At 38.4% G+C, this 26752-nt stretch overlaps 1 protein-coding gene across 2 annotated transcripts; it reads left to right on the plus strand.

The window, feature by feature from the left end:
• Positions 1-5979: 5979 nt before the first annotated feature.
• LOC116883373 (estradiol 17 beta-dehydrogenase 5) lies at positions 5980-24880 on the plus strand. Of its 2 annotated transcripts, none has more exons than XM_032884488.1 (9): positions 5980-6088; positions 8182-8349; positions 11068-11184; positions 12294-12371; positions 12697-12819; positions 15183-15292; positions 15844-16009; positions 21858-21940; positions 24631-24880. In XM_032884488.1, exons 1-9 carry the CDS (start codon positions 6005-6007, stop codon positions 24671-24673), a joined length of 972 nt encoding a protein of 323 aa, XP_032740379.1. In that variant the 5' UTR covers positions 5980-6004; the 3' UTR covers positions 24674-24880. The 2 variants fall into 2 exon arrangements, with proteins under 2 accessions (XP_032740379.1, XP_032740380.1); XM_032884489.1 differs by having other exon boundaries at positions 21873-21940; positions 24631-24673.
• The last annotated feature ends 1872 nt before the right edge of the window (positions 24881-26752 follow it).

A 26752-nucleotide genomic window follows, 5' to 3' on the forward strand; every position in this document is an offset into this window, starting at 1 on the left:
AAACAAAACACCTTCTTCACAGAATCTCACGGTACATTCTCCAAAATTGACCATATAATCAGTCACAAAACAGCCCTCAATAGACACAAGAAGATAGAAATAATCCCATGGAACCTTATCAGATCACCATGGACTAAGACTGATCTTCAATAACAATAAAAATGACAGAAAACCCATGATTAAATGGAAGTTGAACAATGCCCTATTCAATGATAACTTGGTCAAGGAAGAAATAAAGAAAGAAATTAAAGACTTTTTAGAATTTATTGAAAATGAAGGCACAACATACCCAAAAATATGGGACACTATAAAAGCAGTGTTAAGAGGAAAACTCATGGCTCTTAGTGCCTCCAAAAAGAGACAGGAGAGAGCATACATTAGCAGCTTGCCAGCACACCTAAAAGCTCTAGAACAAAAAGAAGCAAATATACCAAAGAGGAGTAGAAGACAGGAAATAATCAAATTCAGGGCTGAATTCAACCAAGTAGAAACAAAAATATATCCTTAGCCAGACTAGCCAGAGGGCACAGAGATAGTATCCAAATTAACAAAAGCAGAAATGAAAAGGAAAACATAACAACAGAATCTGAGGAAATTCAAAAAATCATCAGACCCTACCTCAAAAGCCAATATTCAACACAACTGGAAAATCTTGAGGAAACAGATAATTTTTAGACAAATACAAGGTACCAAAGTTAAATCAGGATCAATAAATCATCTAAGCAACATAAGAACTCCTAAAGAAATTGAAGCAGTTATTAAAAGTCTCCCATCAAAAAGAGCCCAGGACCAGGCGGGTTTAGTACAGAATTCTATCAGACCTTCATAGAAGACCTCATACCAATACTCTCCAAACTATTCCATAAAATAGAAACAGAGTACTACCCAATTCCTTCTATGAATCCACAATTACTCTTATACCTAAACCGCACAGAGACCCAACACAAAAAGAACTTCAGACCAATTACTTATGAATATGAACGCAAAAATACACAATAAAATTCTTGCAAACCGAATCCAAAAACACATCCAAATGATCATCCATCATGATCAAGTAGGCTTCATCCCAGAGATGTAGGGATGGTTCAATATATGGAATTCCATCAAAGTAATCCATTATGTAAACAAACTCAGAGAAAAATAAACACATGATCGTTTCATTAGATGCTAAGAAAGCATTTGACAAATTTCAACACCCCTTCATGCTAAAAGTCCTGGAAAGAATAAGAATTCAAGGCCCATACCTAAAATTAGTAAAAGCAATATACAGCAAACCAGTAGCAAACATTAAACTAAATGGACAGAAACTTGAAGCAATTCTACTAAAATCAGGGACTAGACAAGGCTGCCCCCTCTCTCCCTCCTTATTCAATATAGTACTTGAAGTCCTAGCCAGAGGAACCAGACAACAAAAGGAGGTCAAATGGATACAAATTAGAAAGAAAGAAGTCAAAATATCACTATTTGCAGATGAGATGATAGTATACTTAAGTGACCCCAAAAGTTCCACCAAAGAACTCCTAAACCTGCTAAACAACTTTAGCCAATGACTGCATATAAAATTAGCCAAATCAGTTGCCTTCTTCTACTCAAAAACTAAACAGGCAGAGAAAAAAATTAGGGAAGTGACACCCTTCACATTAGTCCCAAATAATATAAAATACCTCAGTGTGACTCTAAGAAAGCAAGTGAAAGATCTGTATGACAAGAACTTCAAGTCTCTGAAGAAAGAAATTGAAGATCTCAGAAGATGGAAAGATCTCCCATGCTCAGGGATTGGTAGGATTTATAGTGTAAAAATTTCCATTTTGCCAAAAGCAACCTACAGATTCAACACAATCCCCATCAAAATTCCAACTCAATTCTTCATAGAGTTAGAAAGAACAACTTGCAAATTCATTTGGAATAACAAAGAACCCAGGATATGGAAAATTATCCTCAACAATAAAAGAACTTCTGGGGGAATCACCATACTTGAACTCAAAGCAGTATTACAGAGCAATCGTGATAAAAAACTGTACAGTATTGGTACAGAGACAGGCAGGTAGATCAGTGGGAGAGAATTGAAGACCCAGAAATTAACCCACACACCTATGGTCACTTGATCTTTGACAAAGAAGCTAAAACCATCTAATGGAAAAAGGAGCATTTTCAACAAATGGTGCTGGTTCAACTGGAGGTCAGCATGTAGAAGAATGCAAATTGACCTCTTATTATTGCTCTGTACAAAGCTTAAGTCCAAGTGGATCAAGGACCTCCACATAAAACCAGACACACTCAAACTAATAGTAGAAAAAGTTGGGAAGATTCTCAAATACATGAACACTGAGGAAAATTTCCTGAACAAAACACCAAATACTTATGCTCTAAGATCAAGAATTGGCAAATGGGACCTCATAAAACTGCACAGCTTCTGCAAGGCAAAGGACACTGACTTTAGGCAACCAATAGATTGGGAAACAATCTTTACCAATCCTACAACTGATAGAGGGCTATTATCCAAAATATACAAAGAACTCAAGAAGTTAGACTCCAGAGAGTCAAATAACCCTATTTAAAAAGGGGGTACAGAGTGAAGCAAAGAATTCTCTTCTTCAAAATATTGAATGGCTGAGAAGTATCTAAAGAAATGCTCAACATCCTTAGTCATCAGGGAAATGCAAATCAAAACAACCCTGAGATTCTAACTCATACCACTCAGAATGGGTAAGATCAAAAACTCAGGTGACAGCATATGCTGGCCAGGATGTGGAGAAAGTGGAACACTCCTCAATTGTTGGTGAGATTGCAAACTAGTATGACCAATCTGGAAATCAGCCTGGAAGTTCCTCAAAAAATTGTACACTGCTTTACCTGAGGACCCAGTTATACCTCTCCTGGGCATATACCCAAATGATGCTCTAACATACAATAAGGACACATGCTCCACTATGTTCATAGCAGCCTTATTTATAATAGCCAGAAGCTGGAAAGAACCCAGATGCCCTTCAACAGAGGAATGGATACAGAAAATGTGGTGCATGTACACAATGGAGTACTACTCAGCAATCAATAACAGTGATTTCATGAAATTTATAGGCAAATGGACGGTACTAGAAAATAGCATCCTGAGTGAGGTAACCCAATCACAGAGAAACACACATGGTATGCACTCACTGCTCAGTGTATATTAGCCCATAAACTCAAATTACCGAAGATAAAATCCCCAGACCACATGAAGCTCAAGAAGAACGATAACCACAGTGTGGAAGCTTCAGTCCTTCTTAAAAGGGGGAACAAACATATTCATAGAAGAGGATATGGAGACAAAGTTTGGAGCAGAGAGTGAAGGAATGGCCATTCAGACCCAGCCCCACCTGGATATACAGCCCATTTGTATACAGCCACCAAAACTAGATAATATTGATGTAGCCAAGGATGCATGTGGACAGGAGCCTGATATAGCAATCTCCTGAGAGGCTCAGCCAGAGCATATCAAATACAGTGGTGAATGCCAGCAGGAAACCATTGAACTCAGAATTGTCCCTGTTGGAGGAATTAGAGAAAGGACTGAAGGAGCTGAAGGGGTTTACAACCCTATTAGAAAAATAGTACCAACCAACCATAGCTCCCAGGGACTAAACCATTACCCAAAGAGTACACATGGACAGACTTATGGCTCCAGCTGCATATGTAGCAGAGGTTGGGCTTGTTGGGCACCAATGGGAGGAGAAGCCCTTGGTCCTGCCAAGGCTGGACTCCAGTGCAGGGGAATGTCAGTGGGGTGGAAAGGTGGAGGTGGTTATGGAGGAGGAAGAATAGGAAAGAAATGGGATGGGGGGCTAATGGCCAAGAAACCAGGAAAGTTAATAACATTTGAAATGTAAATAGAAAATATCCAATTTAAAAAATCTTTAAAAAAAGGGTTGGCAAATGCAAGTAGTTTATGGGAAACTTTTCAATTACTTTGCCTTTCATTTTATGTAATGAATTAAAGTTCTTAAAAGATAAAAAGAAATGCCTTCTGAGTATGCATGTGTATATTGATGAGCATGGGAGATCATTCTATTTCCCGACATCTTTAATTTCTTCTTTAAAGATGAAGCTTTTTGTCATTTTCTTGGTCTTTCATTTTCTTGGTTAGGGTTAGATGGAGATATTTGTCATTGTTGTGGCTGTTGTGAAAGGTGAAGTTGAAACAGGAGAATGGTCATGAGTTGGAATCTAGTTTGAGTTACAGAGAGGACCCTTGGCCTCATTAAACCGAAGAAAACAATCTCACCCAGGAAGCTATATGGTATTTTTACTTCTGGTCTTTAGATTTTAAACATAGAGAAGGTTTTAATTGTGTGCTTTGTAATTTTCTTGCTATGGTTGTATTTGTAACTTTAGGACCAACTTCAAAGGCCTGTCATCAAACATGGCAAGATCAATAATATTGAAACTTCTGGACAGTTGAGCAATATTCCTTATCTATTTTGTTTTGGTAATGATGATATCTGTGCTTGTGTAAAAATATTTTCAGGATACTGAGTGGGAATTTTTTTTTTTTACCATGGAAATGCTTCTGCAGGCATTTGCCTTAGCAAAGTTACAGTGAATTGTTTATTCTTAAGTCTCAGTCAACTTTAGGAAAACCTTTGTAAATTTCTTTTTAATCACCATTCCTCGTTTGATGTTAAGATCTCCAGAGAGGGTCTATGTCTTTGTCTAGCAGTTCATTAACAGGAAAAGTAGGACTGACAGCCCCGGGTGTGTAGATTAGGTAGATCTGCAAGCAATTTGGGGCAATCGATTTGCAGTAGGAATGGATTGGTAACTAGGAGACTTAGGTGTATTCTGTAAGACAGAAGATTTCTCTCCTAATATGCTCCAGAAATTAACAAGATGGAAATCACTCCAATGTAAATCATAATGAAGCCATGAACACTCAGATATATATGCTGAGTTTCAAGAATATCATTAATAGCTTTTATGTATGTTGTAAATTGTTCTTGGTAAAAAGTACTTCAGACACAGACTTCAACTTTCAGTAATGGGATGATTAGCATTGCATATTCATAAGTACTAGACTAGTGTCACTGTGTATTCTAATGAGATAAAGAGAAGGAAGATACAGGATGTACTTTATTAATGGACATGTTCTATTCCCTATTTCTTTTCAGTTCTAACACTTGATAATTTATTTTAATGTTTAGTAGTATTTAAATTCTCTGTACATACACATATGCAGTGTGTTTTGTAAGATAGGTAATTGCTTTAATAAGAAGAATCTTTATCAACCACTACCAAAACAAAGCTAATAAGGAAACAGGTATGTGGCATTTTATAGTCTAAGAGATCATCCATGCAGTTCATACATTTCTAATAATTAAAAAGAATACCTGGGAGATTCTAATAAGGATGAATTATAAAAAAATAGTGGTTAGGAATCATCGAGTAGCCTCTTTCCTTCTCTTCTCTCTCTGCCCTCGCTCTCTGCTCCCCTTCCCTTCTCTTTTGTTTTCTCTATGGTGTTTGGAGTGAACCTAGCATTACACCACACTAGACAAGGCATTTGCCACTGAGCTGCATTCCAGCCTTTTAATTATCTTAAGAATTTCTCACTGATGAAAAGTTAGGGCTCTAGAGATGGCTCAGAGATGGCGAGTGCTGGTGGCCATTCCAGAGGTCCTGGGTTTGATCACCAACACGCACATGGCAGCTAACAGCTATCAGTAACTCCAATCTCAGGGGACTGTATGCACTGCTCTGACGTCCATGGGTGACAGTCATGCATGTAGTGCACGACAAAGATGTAGAAAAGAAATACCTATAAATATAAAATCACAATAAAGAAATCACAGAAATTTAAAACAGAACTTGTTCCAGGTTCCTCTTTATGTGTGCAAAGCTGCTTTTATTTCTTTCCTCAAACTGCATTGGTTACTCATTACAAGGATAACTGGGGCAAGGTCAAGCATTTATTTGCTGTTCTGTGAATGAAGACAGAGCAGTATCTTCTCAGTTGGAAGACCGAGAAGCCATGAATTCTAAGCAGCAGACAGTGCGACTAAGTGATGGTCACTTCATCCCTGTACTGGGGTTTGGTACCTATGCACCTCAAGAGGTAATGATAACAGTTGGGCTTGAAGGTTGCAACAGTGGGCTTAGGTAAACACAGCCATTGAGTTTGGATTTGATTCTTCATGGCTAACCTGGTTCTCTGTTTTAGCAGTATAGCGTTATTCCTCGTGCAAGGAAAAGGCAGATGGCATTCAGTATCGGGGATTGACCCCAGAGCAGAGCCTCAGAATATTGTGGGTGCTAGTTTTTCCTTCCATTTCTCTCCATCCCAATTAGGTAGAAAAAAATGCAATCAAACCAGCAAGAGCCGATGGACACTGATACTGAGGATATTTTGAAAAAGTGCTTATTGGCCACTTGAAGTTTGTTTTTTTTGTTGAGATGTACGCTTATACATTTCCCTGTTTTTAAAACTGTGCTGTACCTTTTCATGTGCTGGGCGGTCTTAGATCAAGTTGACTCAAGCTAAAGTCATTTGAGAGGAGGGTAGGTCAATTAAGAAAATACCTCCATAAGGTCAGGCTGTAGAGAATTTTCTAAATTGTGATTGATGTGAGAGCCCAGTCCATTGTGGGTGATACCATCACTGGGCTGGTGGTCCCGAGTCCCATAAGAAAGCAAGCTGAGCAAGCCCAAAGGGGAGAACTGGCATGCAACACCCCTCCATTGCCTTTGCAATAGTTTCTTCCTCAAAGAGGAGTTTCTGCTGCCTTGACTTCCCTGAGTGACAGAGTGTGACACAAGAGTTTTAAGATGAAATAAACCCTTTTCTCTACAGTTTGCTTTTGGTCATGGTGTTTTATCATGGTATTTTATCACATGAACAGAAACTCGAAGACTGGAGAAAAAAATTCCACTGTTTTTTCTAAATTGTCTCCAATTTTATATAATAAAATAAACTTTCTTATGTGCTTACTACATTACCATTTCATTCTCATCGTTTAACTAATGCAGTTCTGAATTTTTAAATTCAAATTTAGCCAACTAGACAAAAAACTTAATTTTTACTCCCTATCACAATTCCTACAAAATAAGAAATTAAAACTTAACAGAGGGCATGTGAATGGATATGTTTTCTGTATGATGTTCTTAATTTCCTAGGTGTAGATCTCCTCTTTTTTGTAATTTTATTAAAATAGATCTACTTACTTATTTTGACTATTATTTCTTTTAAGATTTATTTATTTATTTTATGTATATGTGAGTGCACTATAGCTGTCTTCAGACACACCAGAAGAGGGCATCAGATCCCATTACAGATGGTTGTGAGTTACCATGTGGTTGCTAGGATTTGAACTCAGGACCTCTGGAAGAACAGTCAGTGCTCTTAACTGCTGAGTCATCTCTCCAGCCCCAAGATCTCTTTTTTTAAATATACATCTTGCTGATAGTTTTAATATTTGTTATGCAGATAAAATGTCTGTGTAAAAGGCTTTATACCATACCACTATCTCAAGTTCCTTTTGACAAATGACTTTACATGATCCCTAGGCATCCTCTAATTTCATAACGTTACCTTGTTATGATGTTGTTGACATCTTCTTATTTTGTAACATAAGGATGGCAGTTTTCCGTGAACTGCTTGTGCAAACAGTAGGGTTCATGTGTCCGTGCTTTCATTTAGAATGCCATAAGTCAGGGTGGCTGTGTAACAAGTTATAAATGAACATCTTAGAAATGAAAACCGTAGAATGTTTCTATTTAAACACTTGCATTTTTGCGAATTCAGTGTTGGAGGCTTTGATTTATTCTCCGTGACTTCCCTGGGAGAAGGCTCATAGAGGATTCTACAGTGTTTCTTATTTATGCAGTACCCTGTCCTTTCGTCCTGTACGAACTTCATGGCTTCACATATCTAAGCATTCATCTAGCAAATATCAGTTCCTGGAGCACAAGTGGGAACCGCTAATGCCAATGATTAATCTGTAATTGATCAAACTAAAGTGGTTCCTGGGGTGCTTTGCTCTTGTGACTCAGTAGGAAAATTCTAGACAAACTTGGTTGCATTCTTCACTGCAAAAAGTCACCTCACTGAAGATAGGGAAACATGATGCTGAAAATGTTTCTTTTGTTCTTATGCCCTAAAAATTCTAGGTCATATCTAATTCTAAATGCTGCTTTTGGTTGCTTTTATAGGTACCTAAGAGTAAGGCTGTAGAAGCCACCAAAATAGCTATAGATGCTGGTTTCCGCCATATCGATTCTGCTGCTATGTATCAAAATGAAAAGGAAGTAGGACTAGCCATCCGAAGCAAGATTGCAGATGGTACTGTGAAGAGAGAAGACATATTTTACACATCAAAGGTATCAAAGGGAATATGGCGTGCAAGTGGATGAACCATGATGCCTTGAAATAATCTTTCTCTGATTAGGCCAGCAGATGTTGGTGAACTAAATGTAGACAAACTTGTGAGCTTCAGTTTCCTCATCTAAATTCATCAATGGAATGTTAGCAACCCTCTCACCTGAGTTTCACTTCGCCAGTGTCTGACTTAGAACGGGCAAGAAAACTGGCTTTTTTTAATTTCCCGGATGAATATAAATATTTCTCATTGCTCTGAAAACTATTTCCCTCTTTCATCAGTAAGATACAATATTATAAGAAAGCACTTTCTGTGTTAAACAAGATACACGTAATTAATGTTCCTTCTTCTGTACCTAGGGAATAATTGGATGGTCAATGTATTTTCCATTCAGACTTATAAATGAGACATGGATTCTTCCAATTTTGATTAACTAATCCTTTAGACTCTTATTTTCTTCAGTAAAAAATTTTTGTTTTATAATTAGAACAAAAATACTAGAAAAAGTAAGAAGTATATAAAAGTATACTATTCATAAGTTACTAGCAGCTGTAGTCATTATTATTATGTACTGTATATAGTTGTGAATGTCATACTTTTCTGAGATTGATACCATCACCACAGAACACTGAGCAATATATTGAATTACAATGTTATGATGGCTATAACGTTGTTGCGCGTAATTTTAAAATGCACGCTTGCTCCTTGCCTGGTGCGGGCAAAGCCATCTCACCCAGCCCCCACAGCTAACTTTGCTAAATGTCTAATGAGTGCCCTGCAGCTGGGCTGGGCCCTTTCTCCTGCCCACCTGAGGCTCCTCAGATGGAAAACAACAGACAGCCTCAATATTTCAAAACCAGCCAGATAACACAATTGCTGGGTGAAGAATTTCCTATCCTAATCAAACAGTAGCCTTTTCCAGCCTTTTTGGCCTCTGCCTGTGGGAGAGGCTACATACTCTGGGAGAACTACATGTCTGCCACTTCCTATCCACTCCATAGCCTGGTCCAAGTTCTCTCTCCCTCTCTCTTTTCTCCTCTTCCTCCTGGGCTTAGAAGGAATCCAACCTCATCCTTGCCCAGCAATTGACTTCTGCATTCTTCATTGATCAGTTAAAATGGGGAGAAGGTTCACATGGAATCACCCGAGTATGTGATCGACTCCTTGTTGGAACAGCCCCTTCTTGAGGAAGCAGAAACAGTGTCAAAACACAAACAACCAAATGGGGATAGTTCAGCTCAGTAAATGTCTAATGGCCCACCATTATCTGTATGGCTCATTGTTAACCAAAACTTTGTTATGGATCACATAACTCTTGTGTTCTAGAATTATATTTTAGTGTTTGTTTCCCAAGTAATTTTCTATAAACTAAAGTTAAACATGTTCTTCATTTTAAAATTTTTGTTGTTACAGAAAAGGATGATTTCAATGTGGAAGGTCAGACCACGTCAGTATTTTAATTTTTTCTTACTCTAAGTCAAAAAACTTTAGTGACGACACTTTGTTATGCCACTTCTTATTAAGAAGTAATTGAAATATAGAGACTGGAAATACCTACATCTCAGTATTAGATAATATTTTACAATCCTCCTAAATGCATGTTCTAGTAAAATTATTCAATAATCTAGTTTATAGGTTATCTTTCTTCCCCCATGTGTGATTTTAAAAATATTTATTTCTTGTAAGTCTTGACTGCATGGCTATCTGTGTACTGAGGCAGCCTGCAGAGGAACCTGCAGAGATCAGAAGGGGGCATCAGATCCCCTATAACTAGAGTTAAGATGGGAAGAGAGTATCAGATCCCCTATAACTAGAGTTAAGATGGGAAGAGAGTATCAGATCCCCTATAACTAGAGCGAAAGAAGACGGTGAACTACCATGTGGAGGCTGGGAACTAAATCCGGTTGTCTACAAGAGGAGCAAGTGCTCTCTCATTAACACTTCTCTCTAGCCCTCCATGGGTTATTTTGAGTTCGCACAATTTTATTCAGCTTCTCTATCTACAGACAGAGCAGCATTGCCTTTTGCTCAGGTAAAGGTTAGAGATGCTTGAAAGCACACATGACAATTAGTGATTTCACCATGACCCATTTTACTGAAAAGACCTGGGACTCAAAATTAACCCCAACTAACAATTCAGAGAGAGCAAATGCAGGCCACCCAGTTTTACTACTGCTAACACAATCTGTTATTTCACAAGGATGTCAAATGGATGTTTAGACCTAGAAGAGCACAAAGCATTGTATTCTAGAGAACAGTTGCTTCCTTTCTCCTGCTCTTCTATAAAGTGGCTGGGCATAGTGTTCTTGGGAAGCTTGCGACATTCAAGGATTATTTACATTAAAAACAGTAGTTAAGGGTGAGGTCAGAGTTCCTTCATATATGTTACCCAATCACAACACATCATAATGTATGTGCAAGAAGAGTTATAGAGTATTAGATGCTTAAAGTCTCTTATAAATTCAATGAAAACAAGTTTGATGACAAATTATTATTACTTGAATGCTTTAGAGTTGAGTAATTTTCTAGATTAGCTGATAATAAATTAACACTGAAGAGAGTTTTGTGTCCTGTTCAGATGGAAAAATATCCAAGAAGAAGATGAATATTTTCTCCCTTGTTTGTCCATGTCATCCCAGTCTGTATGTTAGATAAAGTAACTCAGCAAACTCTGGAAATTCAATAATTCAATGTCAGATCCATTCTTTAACTTTTGAAGGTTTGGTGTACTTTTAACCATCCAGAACGGGTGCAGGTCTGCTTGGAACGGTCACTGAAGCAGCTCCAGTTGGAGTACGTGGATCTGTACCTCATCCATTTCCCAATGGCCCTGAAGGTATGCAGTTTGGATTACTGACAAATTTTCAGCTCTAATTTAGAAGTGTTCTGGTTGGTTGAATTCTATAAAGTTTAAAAACATAGTTTAGTTAATTTTAGAGAACATTCCAAAATGTTTTTATGCAAAGAGTTGATAAGATTATGTAACTGAAGAATCTAAGTCATGAAGACTTTGGCATTCTAAGTACTCTTTAAAATGTCTCTGCATCTCAATTCCTGTATTACTAGACAATTGCTAGAGTTTTTTTAAAAGTGGTTTTTATTTTATGTGTGTGTTTTGTGTGCAGGTCTATCTTGTGCCTTGTCTGTACCTAGTACCCAATGAGTCCAAAAGATGGTATTAACTCCTGTGGGCTATAAACAGTTATGAAATGTCTCATGGGTGCTAGAAATTGAACTTATATCCTCTGGAAGAGCAGCAAGTGCTCTTAGTCATTGAGCAATCCACTTCCATATTTGCTTAGTTTTTATTCGAGCAATTTCCATTGGTGGCAAATTTAGCCTTGAGGTAGTTTGAAGTCCTTGTTCTTTGACATCTGTAGGATTCCCTGTATTTACATCATCAAAGCATTTTTAAATAAACCACTCTAGTGCTGGAGAGATGGCTCAGTGGTGGTTAAGAGCACTTTGTTACACACACACACACACACACACACACACACACACACACACACACCAACAAACAAACGTAGAAAGAAAATGACAAAACAAAACCCAACAACCTTGTCTTCTCATCTTTTGTTCACTTACCAGGCCTTCAGCATGAGAAAGACTGATTGTTTAGAGTGGGCCAATAGTGGAATTTATTGTCGGTGGAAATCACTGCCACATTCTTGCCAAATTTCTAAGTGACAGTGGCATTGAACAGAAACATAAGTCAAGCAAGATAGTCTAAGTACCCAGAAATAATTTCTTTATTAAAACAAGGTTCTATTAAAAAGAACTGTGGCCCTCAAGGACATTCTTTACAACTCTACATTCCGAACACATGACAAGGATCACCCATCTGCCGGAAGTTCTAGTCATAATCCCCTCTTTAGGCCAGCTTTGTTATTGTGGGGAAATACATTTCTTTGAGATATAACTTAACCTTTGTCTTTATTCCAGCCGGGAGAGGATCTTCTGCCAAAAGATGAGAATGGAAAATTCATATTTGATGTAGTGGATATTTGTGCCACCTGGGAAGTGAGTACTGGGGTTGGAAAGCACAGCGGGAAGTACATCAAGGAAGTGGAGAGTCAGAACTTGTGAGAGTGGGGTGTGCATGCTGTTATAAAAACTAATACTCTTTACAAGGACTGGTTTACTTTAGATGTGGGAACCATGTGTGACTGTGCTATAAGAGAAACGAAGGGGACGTTTACCTAAAATGACAATAAAGAATCTAATTGACTAGGGATAACACAGGACCCTTTTAATAAGTGATAGTATCATTTTCCTGACTGTTTTATTTTTCTTAAAAAAATAATACGAAGAGGTTTAACTTGCATTTGGCATATTTTCTCTGTAGGCCATGGAGAAGTGCAAGGATGCAGGATTGGCCAAGTCCATCGGGGTGTCCAACTTTAACCGCAGGCAGCTGGAGAGGATCCTGAACAAGCCGGGGCTCAAATACAAGCCTGTGTGCAACCAGGTGAGGACCCTCAGCCTCCCATATTTTCTTTTTTTTTAATTTTTTTTTATTAACTTGAGTATTTCTTATTTACATTTCGGGTGTTATTCCCTTTCCCGGTTTCCGGGCAATCATCCCCCTAATCCCTCCTCCTCCCCTTATTTATGGGTGTTCCCCTCCCCACCCTCCCCCCATTGCAGCCCTCACCCCAACAATCACGTTCACTGGGGGTTCAGTCTTAGCAGGACCCAGGGCTTCCCCTTCCACTGGTGCTCTTACTAGAATATTCATTGCTACCTATGAGGTCAGAGTTCAGGGTCAGTCCATGTATAGTCTTTAGGTAGTGCCTTAGTCCCTGGAAGCTCTGGTTGGTTGGCATTGTTGTTCATAAGGGGTCTCGAGCCCCTTCAAGCTCTTCCAGTCCTTTCTCTGATTCCTTCAACGGGGGTCCCGTTCTCAGTTCAGTGGTTTGCTGCTGGCAATCGCCTCTGTATTTGCTGTATTCTGGCTGTGTCTGTTCATTCCTTTCTTTCTCTGTTTCTGCCAAGTACCAACGGGGGGGTGGGAGGGGGATTACACTAGAAACTGAGTGAAGCTCTGAGATGATTCACTCCTTAGCACCTTTGAATTTTGCTGGTTTCTGCCACCACAACACATTTAGTGTGTCAGTGCCTTGTCCCCAGAACTATTTTTAGCAACATTAAGGGAAATAGTTAAAGGTTCTTTATTGCAAACTGTGATCTAAATCATACATATACTGGGAATATATTTCATGTCCAAGTCTTATGTCATATTTGAGAATCCATCAATGATTTTTGCCTAACTCAGTCAATTTTTATGGTTTGGAAACATTTCATTTTTAACAACTTTGTTGACATTTCTTACCTGAGATATTCTTTCAAAAATTTAGTCTGGTAAAATTATTTCTGTAAGACAGAGTAAACTTTAATACTTTTCACAGTTGTTGTTTTGAGAAAGAAAGCTACTGTAGTGATTGCTACTGACTGGGGACTATGATTGCTCTGTGTGTGTTTATTTCTTATTTCTTCCATGTCCTTTCTTCCCTACAAATCCTCCCATATGCCCATTTTTCTCATTCAAATTAAGCATGTAAGTTCATTTTGATTAATTGCTGTTATCTACACATATGTATGCATGTTTGTACATATATATATATATATATATATATATATTCATGAACACAGCCTGCTCAGTCTGCATATACTTATATGTATATGTTTTAAGGACTGATTATTTGATACCACATAACTGATTGGTATGCCCGTCACTGGGGAAGAATATTTCTCCTACACCCAGAATTACTTAGTTACATGTAGTTCTTTTTGCATTTAAGTAAGAAATCATTCGTTGTTATTTTTGCATGTACTTGGGTAGATTTAATTTTTTTCTTTTAATATTGAGATATACATAAATGACACTATTGGGTTGTCCATAGCACTGTGTTTTTTTGTTTGTTTGTTTTTTGTTTTTTGTTTTTTTGCTTTCCCCTATAATGATTATCAATTTTTCTTTTTTGTTCTTTTATTTAGTAATCAAAACTTGGGGAGTCCATTTTCTGCCCCACATCTGAAATCAGTCATGACTCACCATAGCAAAAACAGGGATTTGTATCCATCTAGGAGGATTTAGAGCTCACTCAGCCCAGGAGTGTTACTTCTTCAATTGTCCACTTTAGCATAAGTACTAATTTTAACTATGTAAATCTGGAGCAAGTAATGGATGGGAGACGGAAGAAGGTGAATAGGCTCGAGATATGTGACATATTTTATGAAAAATATATCTGAAATTTCTCAATATGTGCAATGAATATAAGATAACTAAATTACCTAATAATGGACCTACCAAAATGGATCAGTGGATAAAGGGTCTTGTCTCCAAGCCCTTTGATTCTTAGAACCCCTTGGTAGAAGAAAAGAACTGATTCCACAAGTGGTCTTCTCACCACCACATGTTCACTATAGTATGCACACAAACATCTCCCACTCCACAAAAATACATAAATAAATGCAAAATATACCTTACTATGAAGATGTTCATATGTTTTTGTACTCCTTCTCTTGCTTCTTCATATTTTGTCCCCGCCCCCTTTGTTTGATGTATGAGGCATAGTCTTTATTTGTAGCCCAAGTTTGTCTGAAATTTATTATAGCTTAGAATGGCCTCAAGTTCATTGCAATCTTCCTGCTTCAACATTCTGAAATGCTGGGTTACGGGCATGCGCCACCACACCAGACCTGACAGAGATAGATTCATTTCAAACTTCATTAATTCAGCTGAACGATATTTTTAACATTTCTTTTTATTTTTTCATTGGGTGTAGAATTTTATATAAATCGGCATGTTTCTATTTCATACATCTACAGGTAGAATGTCATCCTTATCTTAACCAGAGAAAACTTCTGGATTTCTGCAAGTCTAAAGACATTGTTCTGGTTGCTTATAGTGCTCTGGGAAGCCAATGTGACACAAAATGGTAATATGGACCACGATAGTCAAACTGAAGAAAAACATTATTGTCGAATAAATATTTTTTTCTTTTTTTTTTATTAACTTGAGTATTTCTTATATACATTTCGAGTGTTATTCCCTTTCCCGGTTTCCGGGCAAACATCCCCCTACCCACCCTTCTCTATGGGTGTTCCCCTCCCCATCCTCCCCCTTGTCGCCCCTCCCCCCAACAATCACCTTCACTGGGGGTTCAGTCTTAGCAGGACCCAGGGCTTCCCCCTTCCACTGGTGCTCTTACTAGGATATTCATTGCTACCTATGAGGTGATACTCCAGGGTCAGTCCATGTATAGTCTGAATAAATATTTTTTATCTTATCATTTCTTATAAGTTGATCCTGAAATGAACTGGAAGCATGGAGAAATTTCATTTGGGGGAGAATAAAAGCCACAATGGCATTATAATTTCATACACCAGAAACCCTGGTCTATGGGTTTCAACCTTCCTATGTATTAGACATCTTCTAACAAATCAAAGAGTTAGGAAAATGGATCTAACATTTCTACCTCTCTTCCAGGGTGGACCAGAACCTTCCTGTTCTTTTGGCTGATCCAGTTCTTTGTGCCATAGCCAAGAAGTACAAGCGGACTCCAGCCCTGATTGCCCTTCGTTATCAGCTGGAGCGTGGGGTTGTGGTCCTGGCTAAGAGTTTCACTGAGAAGAGGATAAAAGAGAATATGCAGGTGATGAGTTGCTGTGGACTTTGTTGATGATCCTATAGCTCTAGTCAGTCTTTCTAACATTTCCTGTGCATCTGTGCTTTAAGGGCATTTCCAAGGCCCTAAATCCTCTTCCACAGAAAGACCACAGTAAGACCTGCACTAAGATTTTATCTCAACATTACATTGGAGACTTATCCTTAAGTGAGTGGATGGTTTTTTCCTTCATTTTCTGAAATGAAGCCACTGAGACTAAGTGACTTTCATTCTTTAAATTATATGTGATTTATTTTATACTTTCCTGTATACACTCATATTTTAACATTCAGGTCTTTAATCACTTTGAATGCGTTTTATGCCAACTCTTTTTTCCCCACATCGCGGCTTCTTTGAGAATGATTGTCTGCTCATTTCAAATAGGGGATCCTGTCTTCCATTCATACCAGTAGTGTTAAAATCAACACACACCTATTTATAGGATCTTTATGTAAAGTCACTAATATAGCTTATTAGTTTATGGTTAGAGATCTGTGTGGATGGTCAGATCACAGCCAGGCTGTTCTCATCTTGGCCAGGCTCTTATTCTGCAGTGAAGTTGCTCACACATTTAATGTGATGTCTGCTCCAAGGTACAGACTTCACTGCCCTTCCTGGAGCTAGTCTTTCCTCTCTGTACTGTTATTATTCTGCTGGTCAGTGCCCTCACATTGTACAATCCCCAAGTTGTTTCTCAATTCTATACAATGTTTTCATGTCTAACCTTATATTAGGTACAGCATTCCTTCTCAAAATACAACTGAGACTCAAGATGTGTGGCTACAATTCTTCCACATCCTAATGTGGATGGCACTACATTCATTAATTATAGAGCGAATCTTGGAAGACACAAATAAGAGATGTTCTTGTAGCCTATCTGTTTCTTTTCTTTTTTCTTTCTCTTGCATTCAGTGAGTTCATCGGTCTTACATTCTGCTTTTGTTGAAATGCCTCATTCCAAAATGTCCCATTTCCCCATTGCTCTAAATTAAATATTACCATGAATAGGGATTCCTTCTCCACGTAGTCAGATTCTTCATGGCTGCCCTGCTGTCCCTGCTGTCCTTCCTCCCTCCCCTCCTTCCTCCCTTCTCCCCTCCCTCCTCTTCTCCTCCTTCTCCCCCTCTCCCCTCCTCTCTTCTCCTCTCTTCTCTCCTCTCTCTCTCCTCTCCCTCTCCTCTCCTCTCTCCTCCTCCCTCTCTCTCTCCTCTCTCTCTCTCTCTCTCTCTCTTCTCTCTCTCTCTCTCTCTCTCTCCTCTTCTCTTCTCTTCTCTTCTCTTCTCCCTCTCCCCTCCCCTCCTCCTCCTCCCCTCTCTCTCTCTCTCTCTCTCTCTCTCTCTCTCTCTCTCTCTCTCTCTCTCTCTCTCTCTCTTGGTTGACTGGTGTTAAGCTTCCCTGCATGAAACACTCCCAAATTCTTCCCCATTACCTTCACAAAAGACCATCCTCTGTGCATTCCAGCTTATTATTAAGTTTGACCAGATTTACTCTTTATCATTGCACATTTTGACTAAAACACACTTACAATTTAGAAATGGATAAAAGGTTGATTGTCAATGAGCCTATTTCTAAACTCATTTTTACCATTGATTAGTGTGCCTCCTCTTAGTAATGAGTCCATCTTCCAGATGTCCTAACTCTCACTTTTACACTAACCTATATAGGTCTTGGTTATTCTCTATGGATTATTCTGTTATAGGATTTTTCAATTAATCTGCCAGTTTCCCCTCAGGAGATTTAAGGATTTGTTTGTCAAGGTTGACATTGCGTTGACCTTGTTTATTATTTTGGAGGCTGTGGTTGTTTGACAGTATTCAGAGGTTCATAATAATAATAATAATAATAATAATAATAATAATAATAATAATAGAATTTTCCTATTATTCTGGTGGGTTTCTGTATGAATTGCTAACTTCTATAAGTTTCAAACCAAGGAACTTGTACTTATTCTTTTCTCTTATTGAATCAGAGAAAACACTTTTTATTGATAGCTTTCTGTTGTTCATTAGCTGCCAAATGTGCAAAAGAGATAAAGGAATTTTGAAAGAAGTGCCCGTTACTTGTGATTAATCTTAAGGAATTTTGATCATCTTTTTCTCAGTGTTGGAACTCAGAGAACTTTTGGTTCCATGAGCCCATTTGTTTCCATTTGTTAACAATAGTAGACCATCATGTTGATTAAGTTGATTTTATAATCACATTTATAAAAGGCAAATTTTCTTGATGGCACGTCTTTGTTTTTTGAAGATTAGTTGTTAATACTTACACAAATCTTACTTTGACTTACATTAAAATGATATTTTTATATCCTGCTTGGTTACCTTTTAGGCATGGAATAAAACTGTGTTAAGGAGACTCTTTACTTGGGGTCAGCCACCACTTCCTGCTCTTACTGTCTTCCTGCATGTCTTCTGCATAGATTACTGAGCCCTGAGGGGAGGAGCTCAATGAAAAGTCTCTCAAACAGGACTGTGTTCCCAAGTCTTTCACTGTGTGCACACTGAACAATTCTGGATCACCATGTTAATCAGCATCAACTTCATGAAGCCTCTCTTGTGATGGATGGATAATATTTTGTTCTTTGGGTATAGAAATGTATCACTATCAGTAATTCGATTGCCATATTCCAGCCACGAGGACTGAAATATATATAAATTCACAGAGACTATCAAAACATGAAAAGATCTGCACAGGTTTAGGCCAGAAAAAATAAAACTTCAGAATTAAAATGGGGGAGTAGATTACAAGTCTCACTCCTAACCGATTAGAAACTCTTTGCCACTAGACTCAGTGGAAAAGAATCAGTTTTCTCCAAGGAATATCAACTACACACCAGGGCACACTCCAAGCCCAGGAATAATTGACACATAATGATCTCTATGTTTTTTTTCCTGACATTTTGTCTTGATATTTTTAAAAGTTTTTTTTTAAAGATTTATTTATTGTATGTGAGTACACAGTAGCCATCCTTAGACACACCAGAAGAGGGCATCAGATCACATTGTAGATGGTTGTAAGCCACCATGTGGTTGCTGGGATTTGAACTCAGGACCTCTGGAAGAGCAATCAGTGCTCTTAACTACTGAGCCATCTCTCCAGCCCTGTTTTGATATTTTTTGTCTTATTAAATTCTATTTTATTATTTATTTATTTATTTATTTATTTATTTATTTATTTTTAGAGATGAAATTAGGTAGGTAGGGAGGAGAGAGGAATTTGAAAAATATTGGGGAAGGGGAAGTGTGATCAAAACTATTGCATGAAAAATTTTAAATCAAAATAAAGAAATTTTTTTATCAATGACAACTACTGAATTATGTTAATTATTTAAACTACTTAGAGCCGAGTTTGTTTTGAACCTACTAGGAACATGATTAAGATCACACTTGGAATTACAGTGGGTTTGTTCCTTCTTCAGCTCACTTGCTAACACTTTCGTATATGAGGCTGTGCATTTCAATTCAGGAATTAATTTCTAAAATCTCTCTCTCATATACTTTATTATTTATTTTATTTATTTACATTTCAAATGTTGTTCTTCTTCCTGACCCCCCTCTATGAGCCACTCCATTCCCTCATCCCTTTCTTCACTTCTAAGAGGGTGCTTCTCCACCCATCCACCCACTTCTGCCTTACCCGTCTAGTATCCCCTTTTCTGGGGCATCAGGTCTCCACAGGACCAAGTGCATCCCCTCCCACTGAGACCAGACAAGGCAGGCTGTGGCCATGGACTAGCCCAGGTATACTCTTTGGTTGGTGGCTTATTCCCTGGGAGCTCTGAGGGGTCCAATTAGTTGATGCTGTTGTTTTTCCTATGAGGTTGCCCTCCCTTTCAGCTTCTTCAGTCCTTCCTCTAACTCTTCAATAGGAGTCCCCAGGCTCAGTCCAATGGTTAACTGTAAGTATCTGTATCTACCTTAGTCAGGAGCTGGCAGAGACTCTCAGAGGACAGCCATGTCAGGCTCCTGTCTGCAAGAGCTTCTTGGCATCAGCAATAGTGTCAGGGTTTGGTGTCTAGGGATGGGATGGATCCCAAGGTGGGAAAGTCTCTGGATGGCCTTTCTTTCAATCTCTGCTCCTCTGTTTGCCCCTGCATTTCCCTTAGACGGGAAATTTTAAGATGGGTGGGTGGTCCCATCCTTCAACTGGGGCCCATGTCTAGCTACCGGAGGTAGTCTCTTCAGGTTCAATTTCCCCACTGCTATGTATTTTAGCTAATGTTATCCCCATTGGGTTCTGGTAACCTCTCACATCCCTGGTATCTAGCACTTTATAGTAGTTCTCTAATGGGTTACCTCAGTCAGAATGATATTTTCTAGTTCCATCCATTTGCCTGCAAAATTCATGAAGTCTCATTTTTAATAGCTGAAAAGTCCATTGTGTAAATGTACCAGATTTTGTGTATCCATTCTTCAGTTGAGGGATATCTGGGTTGTTTCCAGCTTCTGGCTATTATAAATAAGACTGTTATGAACATAGTGGATCATGTGTCCTTGTGATATGTTGGAGCATATTTTGGATGTATGCCCCAAAATGGTATAGCTGGGTCTTTAGGTATAACTATTTTCCATTTTTCTGAGGAACCCAAGGATTGATTTCCAGAATGGATGTGCCAGTTTGCAATCCAACCAGCAATGGAGTGTTCCTCTTTCTCCACATCCTTGCCAACATTTGTTGCCACCTGAGGTTTTGATCTGAGCTATTCTGATTGGTGTAAGGTGGAATTTCATGGTCGTTATGATTTGCCTTTCCCTGATGACTAAGGATGTTAAACATTTCTTTAGGTGCTTCTCAGCTATTTGAGATTCCTCTGTTAAGAATTATCTGTTTATCTCTGTCACCCATTTTTAAGTTGGGTTATTTGGTTTTCTGGAGACTAACTTCCTGAGTTCTTTGTATATTTTGGATATTAACCCTCTCTCAGATGTAGGGTTAGTGAAGATTTTTTCCCAATCTGTAGGTTGCCATTTTGTCCTATTGACAGTTTCCTTTGATTTACAAAGGCTTTTCAGTTGCACGAGGTCTCATTTGTCAATTTTTGATCTTAGAGTCTGAGCCATTGGTATTCTGTTCAGGAAATGTTCTCCTGTGCCAGTGTGTTCAAGGCTATTTCCCACTTTCTCTTCTATTAGATTCAGTGTATCTGGTTTTATGTTGACATCCTTGAACCACTTGGACTTGAGCTTTGAACAAGGAGATAAGTATGGATCACTTTGCTTTCTTTAAAAGGCAGCACTGTTATCACTATTGCTCTGGAATGCAACTTGAGGTCAGGAATGGTGATTCCCCAAGAAGTTCTTTTCTTGTTCAGAGTGGTTTTCTTTATCCTGAGTTTTTTGTTATTCCATATGAATTAGAGAATTGCTCTTGCTATCTCTTTGAAGAATTTAACTGGAATTTTGATGGGGATTGCATTGAATAGGTCGATTGCTTTTGGTCAGACAGCCATTTTCACTATGTTAATCATACTGATTCATGAGCATGGAAGATTTTTCCATTTCTGAGATCCTCTTCCATTTCTTTCTTCAGAGACTTGAAGTTCTTGTCATACAGACCTTTCAATTGCTTGGTTAGAGTCACACCAAAATATTTTATATTATTTGTGATTATTCTGAAGGGTAGTGTTTCCCTAATACCTATCTCAGCCCATTTATCCTTTGTATAGAGGAAGGCTACTTTCACATATGGTATTCATCACTTAAATGCTTTGGCGAATATATTTTTACTTCCTTGAATATATTAAATAGTTTATCCATTTAGTGTGATGCATTTGTAATAGACAGACTGGCAAACATGCAATATAAATATCATAATCAAGTTCCTTTTTATGTGATAGGTTTTTGAGTTTCAGTTGACTTCAGAAGACATGAAAGTCCTTGATGGCCTAAATAAAAATATCCGTTACATAGATGGTTCTATGTAAGTAATTTGTTTTTAATTAATTTTTATTAATTAATTATTTTATTTTTTACAACCCAAATGTTGCCCCCTTCCTGGTCTCCCCTCAAAGAGTTCTTCCTCACCTTCCAACTTTCTTAACTTCTGAGAAAGTGTCCTTATATATTCCCACCTTGAGCCATCAAGTCCCTACAAGAGACTTAGGTGCATCTTTTCCCATTGAGGCCAGACAAGGCAATCATCTGCTCTATAGTGCTGGGGACTTTGGATCAGCCAGTGTGTGTTCTTTGGTTGGTAACTTAGTCCCTAGGACTTCGAGGGGTCCAGGTTAGTTGACACTGTTGGTCTTCCGATGGGGCTGTCAAACCCTTCAGTTCCTTCAATCCTTCCTATAACTCTTCCATAGGGATCCCAATCTCCATCCAATACTTCGCTGTGAGTATCTACATCTGTCTCCATCAGCTGCTGTATAGAGCCTCTCAAAGGACAGCCATGCTAGTCTCCTGTCTGCAAGTACAACATAGCATCAGTAATAATGTTAGGGTTTAGTGCTTGTCCATTGGATGGATCCCAAGTTGGTCTAATCATTTCTTCAGTATCTGCTCTGTTTTTGTCCCTGAATTTCTTTTAGATGGAACAATTTTGGGTCATAAGCTTTTTAGGTGGTTTGGGGTCTCCATCCCTCTACTGGCGTCCTGTCTGAATACTAGAGGGGGACCATTCAGGTTCCATATCCCCATTGTTGAGCATTTCAGGCTAAGGTCACCCACATGGAGTCCTTGGAGGTTTCCCCATCCCAAGTCTCTGGGATTTCCTTGAGGTCCCCGCATCCCCCCACCTCTGGCAGCTGCATATTTCCACCCATTCTCCTGGCCCTTAGTAAATATATTTTAGTCCAACGTTTTTCCTCAGATGAATATAATATAACTGTTAGTAGTTTCCTTAATTTAAAGAAGAAGTCAGAGACAACATTAACCAGACAAAAAAGAGACAAAAGGTTTAGCAATTATTTCTAGCCTGCTGTGAATTCTGTCCTCTGTGACCTGAGCAGGATGTGTGGAGTCTGGCTCAGGTTGACCTCCTGAACTTACTGCTCTCCTCCTGTTGAAGCATTTTCAATTCATGTCATGTATCCTATCACCTGTTTATTATTAAATAATATCACTAATTATTTTAAAATGTGTGGCCATCAATCCTGTTGTCTGTGATATTTCCTCCTGGTGAAATTGTTTATTTAATTCAGGCAATTTAATGTTTGCAATGGATTGAAGATTCTCAATTCAGAGACGTCATCACTGTGTTTGTGTTAACAATGTCTGGCTTAATGAATTCTATAGCTCATTTCGTATTGGTTTTCTAGAATATCAAGATCTCAATGTTGAAGATTAAGAACCTATAGAGAATAAGATTATAGCCAACACTAGCATGTAGAAGACAGATCCTTCTGATGAAGAACTTGTAGCTAACAAGAAATTTTACTCTTCCTTGATGCTACATATATCTTATAAATTTGAGGTAGAAAAAGTATATGTATAGTGGTTTATACAAATGTACACATATACTTTCTGTATAGTATTACACACACATGCGCGCGCACACACACAACACAGAGAGACAGAGACACAGACAAACAGAAATCAACAAAGAAAGGATGTAATATATATTTCTTGTCCTAATGGAAAATTACTTCTAAAAGTACATAAATATGAGAATTTATGAAACTTGACAAGCTTAACGAATAATGCTATGTAACAAAAATTTCTAGTACATTTTATCATCATGAATACTTTTATTATTGTAATCAATTGTAACATTCATGTGAAAAATTAACAAGTAATCATATTGTATTTCTTTATAGCTTGTTTTACTATTACTGAGTGGTGATCGTCTATCATCTTCTTGGATACAACATTTTACCATATACGATCATCTTCCAGTTATGTTCTGTGTGTTGCCTTGTATGATATGTGCCTAGTGTATATCTGTGTGAGTGAGTGAGAGCACACGAGTCTTCCATTGCCTGCATCCGGTGGTCAGAAGTCAATGCTGGATGTCTTCTTGGCCTTCCATCTTGTTTAAGGCAGAGGATCTTGTTTCTACTGTGTAATCCAGGCTGCCTGCGGGTTTTCAGGAAAATGCCTGTCTCCACTTCCCATCCCACCGTGGAGATCGATTACAGATGAACGAATGCCACCATGCCTAGCTTGGTATATGTGTTCTAAGGATCCAAACGCATATAATATATTTGTACCAAAAGCATTTTTTTCCACTCAACCACATCTCCAGTGCATTTTTCTACTTCTGAGTCAAAACTAGGATAGTGGATATAGTAGACAGCTAGCAAGTGATTGATCAATTAGGAAAATGAAATGAAAATGATACCATTCATCTGTACCTCCTTGAAGTGTTTCTTAGTATGGAATGTGCAACTTGGTTTCTTCTTTTCAAAACAAGGTGATCAGTTTTTATTTTTATTAAGAAATTGTAATTAAGAGAACTGAGTGCTTTTTATGATAGATGTGCATTTGACTCTCTGTTTTCTGTGTCTCAGGAAAAGGAGCATGATATGAATTTAGTTTTTGTTCAATCATTTCTAAAATAATGCTTAAGGTAGATGCTATGAATTGCTAGAAAATACTTTTGTGTATTTTCACACTAATAACAATTTCATAGTAGTCACTAAATCTAATATGATTTACTTGTCTTTCTAGCTTCCAGGGTCACCCTGATTTTCCATTTTTGGATGAATATTAACATGGAGGTCTGTGTTGTGCTTTATGCCAGAAGTCACTGCATGAAAAGAGTATAGAGGATGGGTCCTCTCAAAAAGTGATGATTACATATCACTCTAATCCATGCTTATGAGCAATTCTGGTTCTGCTGAATCTACAGTGTTAAGCAAGGAAGCAAAAACTATTTATTTCTCCTTTCTGAAAAATAAAAGAATCATTTTCTTTAGCATTTATCTGTGCCAGTTCATATTATTCATATATTTTTAACTTATCCTGACCCTTTTAGATCCTGGAAGGATTTGCTTAGAAATGTGTGTGTAGGGATTGCCATGATAAAAGACATTTTACAAACATATCTGACATAATGGTGAACAGGATTATCATCTTCTGGGAAGTAGCAGTGAGCAAGTGGGTTGTTTCCAGCTTCTGGCTACTATGAATAAAGCTGCTATGAATATAGTTGAGCAAGTGTCTTTGTGGGATGGTGGAACACCTTTTGGGTATGTGCCCAGGAATCATATTAGTTGAGTCTTGAAGTAGAACTATGACCAGTTTGCAGAGAAACCACCAAATTGATTTCTAAAGTGGTTGTACCAGCTTGCACTCCCACCAGCAAAGGAGGAGTGTTCCTCTCGCTCCACACCCTTGCCAGCAAGTGCTACCACTTGAGTTTTTGATCTCAGTGATTCTGATGGGGGTAAGATGGAGTCTCAGAACTGTTTGGATTTTGATTTCTCTGATGACTAAGGACTTTAAACATTTCTTTAAGTGCTTTTCAGCCATTTGAGATTCTTCTGTTAAGAAACATCTTTAGTCATAAGGGAAATGGAAATCAAAACAATCCTGAGATTTCACCTCACACCAGTGAGAATGGCTAAGATCAAAAACTCAGGTGACAGCAAATGCTGGCGAGGATGTGGAGAAAGAGGAACACTCCTCCATTAAATCAAGATTTAAGTGGTAGTGTTCTTGCTTATATCTATATGTCCTTGGTTTAACAAATTGAGGGAAAAAAACATGAAAACCAACTAGGAACAAAATCAGAAGTATTTCCCCCAAAATAGTGAAATAAACCTCTGGCAAGACTGTAAACACAACAAGAAACAAAATAAGAATAAGATAAGAATGAAAACAGCAGAGGAACGCTCCTCCATTGTTGGTGGGATTGCAGACTGGTACAAACATTCTGGAAATCAGTCTGGAGGTTCCTCAGAAAATTGGACATTGAACTACCTGAGGACCCAGCTATACCTCTCTTGGGCATATACCCAAAAGATGCTCTAACATACAACAAAGACACATGCTCCACTATGTTCATAGCAGCCTTATTTATAGTAGCCAGAAGCTGGAAAGAACCCAAATGCCCTTCAACAGAGGAATAGATACAGAAAATGTGGTCCATCTACACAATGGAATATTACTCAGCTATCAAAAACAATGACTTCATGAAATTCATAGGCAAATGGATTGAACTGGAAAATATCATCCTGAGTGAGGTAACCCAATCACAGAAAAACACACATGGTATGCACTCACTGATAAGTGGCTATTAGCCCAAATGCTTGAATTACCCTAAATGCACAGAACACATGAAACTCAAGAAGGATAACCAAAATGCGAATGCTTCACTCCTTCTTTAAAAGGGGAACAAGAGTTCCCTTGGGAGGGAATAGGGAGGCAAAGTTTAGAACAGAGGCAGAAGGAACACCTATTCAGAGCCTGCCCCACATGTGGCCCATACGTATACAGTCACCCAATTAGATAAGATGGATGAAGCAAAGAAGTGCATGCTGACAGGAACCGGATGTAGATCTCTCCTGAGAGACACAGCCAGAATACAGCAAATACATAGGCGAATGCCAGCAGCAAACCACTGAACTGAGAACGGGACCCCCGTTGAGGGAATCAGAGAAAGGACTGGAAGAGCTTGAAGGGGCTCGAGACCCCATATGAACAACATTGCCAACTAACCAGAGCTTCCAGGGATTAAGCCACTACCCAAAGACTATACATGGACTGACCCTGGGCTCCAACCCCATAGGTAGCAATGAATAGCCTAGTAAGAGCACCAGTGGAAGGGGAAGCCCTTGGTCCTGCCAAG

The sequence above is a fragment of the Rattus rattus genome, chromosome 14 (assembly GCF_011064425.1).
Source record: "Rattus rattus isolate New Zealand chromosome 14, Rrattus_CSIRO_v1, whole genome shotgun sequence".
NCBI lineage: Eukaryota > Metazoa > Chordata > Mammalia > Rodentia > Muridae > Rattus > Rattus rattus.